Raw genomic sequence first — 11,141 nt, 5'->3', positions numbered from 1 at the left:
AATGCATCGTATAATAATTATCCGCCCAAGATGTTGAAACCATGTTTTTTTATCTTCTTTCACTAGCTTTTCTCTTCTTTCTAGACTCAGTTAACCTGGCAAAGTCTGCCTTTCCTACTAATACCTACTTACCTAAAATTACTCGTGAAATCAGGACGTTAGTTACAGTACCTAATAATCACGGGTACTACGAATTACGATTATAACACATTCCTATTAATTAGTTATGATTATTCAGGATCCCAAATAAATTTTTCCTTTTTTTTATTTGACGTGAAGAATTTGTGCGTTAAATTGGATAATAGTATTTTTTATCAGTAAGAGAACCAATAACTACCTAATTATACTTTTTTATGATAAGAGGTCATTTGAACGCAAAAATACAAAGTACTTAGTGGGTTAATACCAAGTACATTTTCGAAACGCAAATGATGGTGGACACTGCTACAATAAATATGTAAATTGGTTATTGATTGTTCACTTTGTGAAATTGAGAAGGCAATGGCAACCACTGCTATTAATAGCGCCGGCTAAATACTCATTGTGTATGTTTCATTGATTACATTACACGACGAAATGATCACGCTCATGGTCTTTACTTGTCAGCGATGAAGAAAAATGTCTAATGCGACTATTTTAAGAAATCACTGCTGCACTGGTACCAGACATGTTTTTGTTTGTACAAAAATAATTAATTAGGTTTAAATTTTGTGATACTTTTATTTTGAGAAGAAAATATTCCACTGAATAGCACGTTGTGTATGTTGACATTCAAAATGTCTTACTTATTCCTCTATAGGTACCTACTTCACATGATTCGTATATTAACCAACTAGCGCTACACGGTATCTATGTACAGCACATTTATAGTTAAAACATTAAAAACGATGCAACAATTATTACATATTTGCACAATGATGTCAACGCTCGGATAATTTCCTGACAATAATAAATCTTAGAAATAGTTAACTGACAATAAAAAAGATAACAAGACAGATTTTAAAGTAGATATACAATAGTTTTGCATAATACAAAACAAAATACATTTGAAAAAAAAATAATGGGAGAAAATATCTCATCCGATGGCAGGAGACGTGCGTCGCGCGCGCGCGTTGCGATGGCGCAGCCGCGGCCGTGTAGGCGGCGCGCGGTTGGCGGGCGCTCCACACGCCGGCTCAGCCCGTTCTATTTCTAAATTGAGACAGTCACTCGCTACCGCTTTCCGTGTATCACCTCTTCGCTATATTTAACTAAATTTATTTCTAAAAGCTGTTAATTCCCGTTAAAAACGATAACACTTGTGCATACAACGTTAGAAATGCGTTTCCTTAGTTCACAGTGATCATAAAAACGTGATATATGTTGTGCTATTGTTAAATAAATGATGTAACCGCAGTCAACTGTAATCCGTCACATTGAAATAGGTCAATAATATTAATAGTGCAGTCATCATAACAAATAACATAGATCAAAATGTGGTACCAAGGGGAGGAAGATGAAGACGAAGATCTTATGTGTTCGCCGGCTATCCTGGCGCGGCGTGCCTCTGAAAGTTGGATAAACGTTCCTCCAGTGGAGGTAAAATTGATGGAACGTGTGTCACACACACTTTAACGATACGCAAAATTTTTTAGCCGGCTGATGTTTAAACATTGTTGTAGTCTAGTGAATTGGTTTGGTGAGAGTTCGCAAAAAATGTGTCGTGTCCGGCAGATGCTGAGTACGCCGCAGACGCTGCAGCGCAAGAAGTCGCTGCCCGACGTGGCCGGCATGCCGCGGATGCCGGACGGCGGCGGCATGTCGCGCGAGGAGGTCTCGGCGCTGGGCTCCGCGCGCCGCGAGGAGGTGCGCCGCATGTACGAGGAGTCCGAGAAACTTAGGGCCAACCCCCTGCTGTACTTAGTCAGTCCACAAGTCAAGGTGAGGCACTCGTTGCGCCGGGACGATGCTGAGATTTTTTGGCTTTTCTGTAACTAGTTTTATTTGCTCGGAAAGCTAACTTGAAATACACTTACCTATTAGTTGACTAATAGCACAATACTAGAAGGATACCAACGGACATTAATTAAAGTAAACGTTTCGATGCTATTTAAATAGGTAGGTACATTTATGGAAATAAAAATATAATAAACACGAATAAGTACTGAATACATTATACATCATAAAAAGATCAAGAGAAGTTACAATACCTACAAAATACATTAATTTCTAAAACTAAGAAAATTTACAAATATTTATTTTATTTTATTTAGATATGTGTCCAGTAAGTTCCCATAAGTTTCCCTTAATACCAAGAAACACAAAGAAAAACCTAACAATATACTTAATAAATTAAAATGCACCTCTCTAAAGTTTTTTACGTAGACGCAAAACCGTAGCAACCGTAGCTTCTACGACGCTGCCGCGTTGTAGACGAATCGTAGCAGTGACCTCACGTAGTCCGCTAGCTACAGTCTACGGACGCTACGAAATTATGCTACGTACAGTATCGTAGTTCATCGAGTAGGGTGTCGTAGCGCTTATGCGTTACATAATTATTATTAAGCTTCAGTTTAAATTATTTTTAATAAATTAATTAACAGTATTTTTTAAACGCACTGCACAGTGTTCTTAACTTAATTTTAATAGATTGTATTTCATTCATTTACTTATGTAGTTTGATAAAAAAAAAACATTTTCAATCGATGTATACAATGAAATATTTTTAACATTTTCAGGACTGGTTTTCAAGGCAGCAGCTGGTTATCCTCGTGCTCTTCATAAACATCTCTCTGGGCATAATGTTTTTTAAGCTGCTCACGTAGCGCCGGCGTATGGCGCCACCGCGCCCGAGTTGTACACTTTATAACGACAACTATTTTGTAAATATTTGTAATACTTCTCAACCCAAAATAGCCAAACAATTAATTTATATTATTCATCAAAAATCTTAATAGCTCTATTCCTAAGAAGTCCTTTTGATACGAGTTACCATTTAAATATACCTATTACGACTATAAACGTATTTATTCGTCGATAAGAACTTCAATTTGCTAGTGTATGTAATTCTTTTGTCTTTGTGCAAGTGTGAAGTTTGTATGACAAGGATAAAAAGTGAAAAATATTTATAATTACGACTCCAACGTCGAACTGTTATCAAATACTATATTAAATATGTGCGAGAGTGATATTTTGTGTCCACTAGTCGGAAACTTCGAGTGCAAGGAGTACGAGTTATTAATGAACCTGCATATTGTAGGTTTATGCCTTCGATGATAGTGCTTAACGCCTTAACTGCAATTGTTGAATTTGATTGATGACTACGTACAGCTTTAGAAGATGGTTGATGGCCGACGTAGGAGGCTACATTTATTGTTATATTAAGAACTAACGGCGCTCGCTGAGCCGTCGTTTATTTTCTTATTTACTGCGATTCAAGTGCAGTTATTCGGTTGGGAGACGTCACTAACCGTACTCCTTTAATTTTATGTTTATAGTTATTTGTAAAAAAAATAACTCAAAACTCTTAGCATATCTATATCAATCTCATTTCCAGCGATACTTGAGTGTGATAATTGAGAGCACAAAATTGATTTATTATGTCTAATTCTATTTACTTAAGAATGTTTACAAACATTCACTAAAATATGTGCAAGAATATGTATGTAAATAATTACCTACACAAAATTGATTGTTATTTCTATATTGATAAACAAAAAGAAAAAAAGCACAAAAGCTTTATTATCCTATTTTGTAAATTATTGAATTGTGTAAAAACTGATAGAGAAACCAAATCTAAACTATAATGAAAATAGGCTTTTTTGTAAACCTATGATGTCAATTCTTTAATAATTAATCGACGATTTTGTATAGTCTGTAGAATAAATCTTATTGAATTCTATTGGCATAGGAAGCATCAAGGCTACTGTTGCGAATAAACAACGAACGTTGTGGAAAACTAGCATTCGTTGAATGATTGAGCTACTTATATTCAAGTTTTTAAGACAATTTTCACAGTTTCAGTATATTATGTAAAATTATAAGTTATTAATCTGTAAGAATTTTAATTACTTGTATCGATTTTATCTACGTTTCACAAATAAAATATTTTAACAAAACTAAAAAGCGTATTATTTTTTAACCTATGTACTATAAACAAGTTGTAACATCAATCAAATAACGCACAACCGTAAGATTTGTAATTAAAACACACAACACATTTTGACAATTATTATTAAATGTTCTCCAAACGCTACATAACTTACACAATGTAATGTAGGATGTGTAATGAATTAAAAACTAGATAATAAATTGACATCAACACAAACGTATTATGTACAAGATTCTCAGACACTCAAGTAGTATCTAATCATTATGAGATCACCTATACAAGATAGTAATGATACTTTTAATTATCCAATAAGTTGATCCTAAATAAGGGCCTACGCCCTACGCAATGTTGATCTGCCTAGATGCTTCTAGGCTTAGGATTTTCGGAAATCATTTATCACCCAAATAAACTAATGACAGTAACTCCGAAATATATTATAATTAACAGACTCGTACCTCGTTTGTATACAAATCATGAATTGACCCATTTAAAAGGTAACATAAACAGCCTAATAAGGTATATCCTTCCCATAGTTTCGGCGTATTCAATAAACACGTACCTACTCTTTGATTAATTAGATTAAGTTATGTATGGCTTCCCGTTCACTATCGCCACTACAGGTAATATCCACTAGAAGTGAATGGATACAGTTCGCATTCATACGCGAAGAAAGTTTAAGAAACTGTTAACTATAGTTCTTTTTTGATTTTGCTGTGTCTATCAAAAAGTGATGACTAAAAATGATAAAAAGTCGCCTAATTACGGCACCAGACAAAATTCACCGGTATTTATATTTCGTTTTTTTAATAGTGCAGTCATATTCATAGAATTAAATGCAAATAAAAAATGTTTAACCAAAAAATTAGTTATATTGTTAAATCAGATCCAGAATGTGTACTTGTGGTTAACATTGCCCCTGACACGCGCGGCCGCGAACTAAGGTTACTCTACCTTCCCTTGATTTACTGTAGTAAACAAACTGTTACTTATTCTTTGATATAAATAATAATATTATAACTCATTTATCGTGAGTGACAAAGTTCAAGGTGTTTTAATAATTAATAGTAATAGTTATTTATTTTATAAAAATCTTTCTTTATAGGTTAAAGAAAGCAATGAAGACGCTATTGATTTAGACGATCTCTTACCGAAGATTGGCGAATTTGGTCTTTACCAGAAGCTTTTGTTATGGCTCGTGTGCTTGCCAGCATGTCTACCCTGTGGATTTTGTGCTTTCAACCAGCTTTTTATGACAGATACCCCCGACCACTGGTGCAAGGTTCCCCAATTGGAAGTATTGAACTTAACACAACAAGAACGCAAAATACTGTCTATACCTAATCAGGTAAATAACATAACAAAACACATTTAAAAATAAAGTTATCCAGTCTTGCAGTTCAGAGATTTCTAAAGATAAATTTCCTATGCAATTTAGTTGCTAACCTAACCTACCTACTGCTGATTATTTTATAAGTACAAAATTAGGTATCTTATTTTCACAAGTTATTCTTGCTACTTTTAGATCAATAGTAACTCAACATTTGAGAAGTGTTCTCGATATTCAGTGAATTGGGAAGAAATAATTAAAAGTGAGTATCCAATAACGGTGAACACAAGTTGGCCTCGTGAGCCCTGTTTGGATGGTTATGAATACGACACGTCTGAAGTTAAATCGTCAGTTGTAATTGATGTAAGTATGCCACTCTAAATTACAACATTCTTATAGCTATACGTAAATGTAAGTGGATAATACAAAATTTCAATCAATCCGAAATCGCACTGATAAACGAAGCCTTGACCGTAAGGCGTTCATTAGGCCTAAGATGCGCGCCGTGATAACTTTTATCGACGTCATAATGTATGGGCAAAATCGATAAAATGGCGTGATAACCGCTTAATCGCGGCGCGCATCCTAGGCCTACATAAGTAGTAAAAATCAATTTATGAGGCTAACATAGAGTTCCACAAAGTTATTCATCTCGTCTCGTTTTAAATTTTGGGTAACTATTTATGAGTTTATAGATCAAAGGTAATGATAATTAATCCTTCCTAATTTTACCTACTAAGTAATGTGCCAAGTGATTTTATTGTCACCGCTTCATCTATAAATGTTTGCCTTCAGTTTGATTTAGTGTGCGAATACGATGTCTACCCAACTCTTGGTTTGGTGGCTTTAAATGTTGGCGGACCAATTGGAGTATACACCTTTGGAATATTAAATGATCGCATTGGTCGGAAAAAGTCATTCTTCGCATGCTTGAGTACCTTGCTTTTTGGTAGTCTATTGACAGCATTTGCACACCAATATTGGACTTGGGTACTGGCGAGAACTATTGTGGGATTAACCATACCAGCTGTCTATCAAATACCATTCATAATTTGTAAGTAGACATTATGATAATGACTTATTACAGAAGTGATATGAGTAAAGATTTAATTTTTGTTAATATTTTCAGCTTTAGAATTAGCAGGTCCCAATTACAGATCCTTCGTAACCGTCATGACATGTATATTTTATACATTAGGCTTGATTTTACTGTCAGGGATAACATATTTATTAAGAGACTGGAGATCCCTTGCACTGGCGACATCGGTACCATTTTTATTTTATTACTTTTACTGGTTCGTGTTGCCCGAGTCTCCGCGTTGGTTATTAATGAGAGAGCGGCTTGAAGAAGCCAACACTATCTTGAAAAATATCGCAAGAGTGAACAATAAAGAGTTGCCAGAGGAGTTCACCATAAAACTTCAAAAATTAGTACTAGAACAAAAAGAGAAAGGATGCACAACGACGAAGAATGCCAGTGTGTTTGCACTTTTCAAGACGCCGAATATGAGACTGAAAACGTGTCTTATAACATTAAATTGGTGTGCCTCAGAGATGGTTTACGTCGGATTAAGCTATTACGGTCCGGCTATCGGAGATAACCAGTATATGAGTTTTTTCTTGTCCTCGGCCGTTGAAATACCAAGCTACCTTGTATGCTGGGTTCTGATGGATCGAGTTGGAAGACGATGGCCGCTCTGTCTTTCGATGGTTATTAGTGGAATATTCTGCATTGCTACTGTACTGCTTCCAAATGGTAATATTTTTAACCGACTTCATTTATTTTCTAATCAAAGTTAATTGAAATTAGATGATAGGAAAGTTGTCTGCCCAATCAATAAAATCATAAAGAATAACTAAAACTTTACCTACTTTCATTATTGGTTTTTTGCAAATATTTACTTTATTTTCGCACATAATTATGTACTTTACAGATGCTATAACAGAAACGCTTATATTATACTTGATATCAAAATGCTTTATATCTGCCTCCTTTTTGATTATCTATCCTTACGCCGGAGAATTATACCCAACCGAACTAAGAGGCGTTGGAATCGGAACATCCGCGTACATAGGTGGTTTGGGTTTAATTATAATTCCCTTTGTAAATTATTTGGTAAGGGTCAATTGTATTTTTCATCCGACTCATGTAGAGATCGTTTTCGTAATTCCTTATCAATCCTCGTTTTACCATGCTACCCACATTCTTGACAATGTAACAAACATATGAAGTTTTGTTTTGTAAAATTGGTCTCATATAATTACACCCTTTTTCTAGATACTTAGCATTTCATTTCATTAAAACGAGACTATTTAATTTTAGTAAAAGAAACTATAGCACTTGGTAGCGTCATATTTTCAGTTAAAATAAATTCAATTCGTCATCTTCATTAACCGTCATCACCAAATCATAGTATGTAGCAAATCAGTATAATTCACGTAAAAATTTAAGAAGGTAAATATTTTTTCTTGTCTGTATGGAATCATTTCTTTCTAGGGTTCTAGCAACCTAATTTTGCCTTTATTGGTAATGGGAGTTTTATCAGTTATTGGCGGAATATCGTGTCTTCGTTTACCGGAAACGTTACACACCTCTCTACCACAAACAGCAGAGGAAGGAGAAGAGTTTGGCAAAGATTGGACCTACCGAGATTGCTTTGTATGTGGAGGTCAAAGGTAAGCTGTCTAAAATAGTCGACAGACATCGGACATTTTTTGTGCGAAATTGAGACCCCATTATTAGAACCTGAATAATAAAAGCCTAGCACTCATCGATGACGTATCTATTTCGTGTAGGTATAGCGAGTTATTAATAAAATTGTAATTTTTAAAAACTACCTAATAACTAAGGACTTTAAAAGAAACTTTTCCAAAAAATAATGTACCTACCTTAATCTTTAATTATCATTTTTTTACCTTCAGGCAACCTCTGGATGCTGAATCTTACGAAAACTTAGATCATTTAGAATTAACCCAAGCTCCTTTAGTGCTTGACGACGAGGTTCCAGAAATACCTGGCAGAAGACGAAGTTCAATGCGAAAACTAGTCCGGCAGTCAAGCGTCGTGGAGACACAAAGAGACAGAGATGGCAATATCAACTTAACTTATTGGTTTTAAGTTTAAAGATTTAAGGGCTTATTACAATAAAGTAAACGGTCGTTGAATACTTGTTTAAATTTAGGATCGAAATGTAATTTAAACACACGTATAAGCAACGTCTGTTTTATTTTTTGTAATAACACCAATAATAATGTCTAATTTGCACACATAATAATGTTATTTTACGTGTAAACTTAATAAATAAAAACTGATAATATCCATGTCCCGTTTAAAATCGTTCAACTCACTAAACTATCTACACTCGGCATCAAAGAAATGGCACTTCCCTCTACAATAACTTTAAAGATTTTCTTCTGACACAATCATGGTGCCTCATATTGATATTGATTGGTGTTATTTGAAAACCCAATAAATAAACTTTAAGAAAAACATTTTTTTTATAAACAATTTACAGGTGCCATAGCTAAATGTGACTTGAAAAAAGCCTCATTTGGGGCTCACCTCTGGGACCAATTAGACCAATTTTTGTGGTTATAAAACCAAATAATGATCTCCCGTGTCCTTTTTAACAGATGGATAGCGATTATTCCCAATTTAACAGATTACTAACCATAAAGCCTAGGTACCTACTGCTCAAGCGTAATTCTATCTATCGCTTTAAGAATCTAAGAGACACTGGATTCTTCTAAAGACACATTTTTGGGGTAAAATCCTTTCCTATAATGAAATGAAGTTTAGAATTACTTAGGCCTTCAAATGCCAATATTGGTGGGAAGTGAGGATGCATACGTTTGAAAGTGCTTGTCGCGGGAGGTGCGATTTATTTGACGCCGAGTGTAGTATTTTCCCCTCTATTCTAAAAGCATAAAATTGGCATTCTTAAAAACATTGAACTGTGACTATTTCGATGAATTTTAATAAGCTAAGTATTATGGGATCATGAGAACTCCATTATGTGTTATACCTTTTATCGTAAAAATAAAACAAAACTGCTAAACACAAGGATAAACATGACGATTCCCATTTCATTTTCCCGCCAAGAACTGCTTTTTTTTTTATAAAATGGCTTCGTATGCATGAAGCTAAAGATAAAAATGGAGGGCAGAGTTGGAACAAAAACTTGAGTCAAATACCTACTTATATCTATCTCGCTCTCTGCGGCCCTACCTCTCTTTTTAGTGTGAACTGTAGTATTGCTATCTTCTGATTTAAATCTCCTTGTAAATTCTTCGAAATAGCCAATTCACTAACCAAATCAGAAGTTAAACAAATAAATAATTAATATTTGAAACTAAGATTACCTAGTTAAATAAAAAATCACAAAATTGTCGGCCATTTAGGCTTAATGTGTTGGCGAATCAGGGAATTACAATCCCAATTCTTGGGTAATCGGTACCATGTGGCAACATCGGCCCAATCCGGCCCATCATGGCGGTTGTTTACTATTTTGTTTATTAAGCAGTTAATTTCGTTTGAGATTGTTTACAGGAAATAATCATTGTTTTATCACAAGAATTGGTGCAACATTTTGTAGTGCGTGGTTGCGGTAGTACGTGGTATCCTGAGCCCCGATTACGGTAACTTTTAACGTCAACAATCCAGACACGCTTCTCGATTCTGCGATATGATTGGTCAAAACAGCTGACTTACGCTGTTGAACGACCAATCGTATCGCAGAATCGGAAGCGTGTCTGGATTGTTGACGTTAAAAGTTACCGTAATCGGGGCTCTGGAATTGACATAAGATTCCACGCGTAAGTGTTTATCCCATCAAAAACAATACTTGTCAAAAAAACCAAGTCTCGCAACTCAGTTGTTCTACGGTAAAAAGTTGTGAGATCCATGTAATACCAAGTCCAGGCCAGGAAATCTTTAACGTTTTACATAAATTATTGACTTGGCCATCGCACTAAATAATTTAATTTACACGTGTTTTCATGCGATGGCCAAGTCAATATATTTATGTAAAACGTTAAAGATTTCCTGGCCTGGACTTGGTATTACATGGATCTCACAACTTTTTACCGTAGAACAACTGAGTTGCGAGACTTGGTTTTTTTGACAAGTATTGTTTTTGATGGGATCTCATTTCTTTTTGTATTTTGTAGACAGCAGTTATGTATCTAGAAAACTGGACCGAAATTGAAAAATTTTACTCGACTTGGCGGTTGCACTACCGTGCCCCCAAATCTCATTTCTTTTTGTATTTTGTAGACAGCAGTTATGTATCTAGAAAACTGGACCGAAATTGAAAAATTTTACTCGACTTGGCGGTTGCACTACCGTGCCCCCAAATATTTTAGTTTTTCCTTGATTCATACACCAAACACTACTTATATTCCAAATTTGAAGCTTCTAGGTCTGCTAGAAGTGCCTTAGAATTTTGATGATCGGTGAGTCAGTCAGTGAGTCAGTGAGTGACAAAATTAAGTAACTTTGACCCGTTATAATTCTTAAAGTACTGGTTCAAATTGAATGAAATTTTAAATATACCGTGTCTTTACAATGCCTGCATAGCTAATGAAAATTCAGCCTTCTAGTTTTATCCACAACGAAGTTACAGGCGGTCGAAAATGGCCTGAATTGCTTCGAGAAAAGGATGGTACGGCCGTGCCGCTTTTTTGCTCGACTTGGTGGGGGCACTGCCGTGCCCCCAGATTTCG

General features: G+C 35.2%; 2 protein-coding genes across 2 annotated transcripts; both read left to right on the top strand.

The window, feature by feature from the left end:
• Nucleotides 1–1,130: 1,130 nt before the first annotated feature.
• LOC135087794 (uncharacterized) lies at nucleotides 1,131–4,104 on the top strand. Its single transcript, XM_063982585.1, has 3 exons — nucleotides 1,131–1,578; nucleotides 1,714–1,920; nucleotides 2,718–4,104. The coding sequence occupies exons 1-3, from the start codon at nucleotides 1,474–1,476 to the stop codon at nucleotides 2,802–2,804; spliced, it is 399 nt and encodes a 132-aa protein (XP_063838655.1). The 5' UTR covers nucleotides 1,131–1,473; the 3' UTR covers nucleotides 2,805–4,104.
• Nucleotides 4,105–4,627: 523 nt separating this feature from the next.
• LOC135087792 (carcinine transporter) lies at nucleotides 4,628–8,736 on the top strand. Its single transcript, XM_063982583.1, has 8 exons — nucleotides 4,628–4,874; nucleotides 5,193–5,435; nucleotides 5,613–5,780; nucleotides 6,213–6,471; nucleotides 6,547–7,173; nucleotides 7,352–7,533; nucleotides 7,915–8,093; nucleotides 8,340–8,736. Exons 1-8 carry the CDS (start codon nucleotides 4,821–4,823, stop codon nucleotides 8,533–8,535), a joined length of 1,908 nt encoding a protein of 635 aa, XP_063838653.1. The 5' UTR covers nucleotides 4,628–4,820; the 3' UTR covers nucleotides 8,536–8,736.
• The last annotated feature ends 2,405 nt before the right edge of the window (nucleotides 8,737–11,141 follow it).

Source organism: Ostrinia nubilalis, chromosome 3, assembly GCF_963855985.1.
Source record: "Ostrinia nubilalis chromosome 3, ilOstNubi1.1, whole genome shotgun sequence".
NCBI lineage: Eukaryota > Metazoa > Arthropoda > Insecta > Lepidoptera > Crambidae > Ostrinia > Ostrinia nubilalis.
Note: the sequence above shows the minus strand (reverse complement) of the source record. Positions and strands in the feature narration are given on the sequence as shown.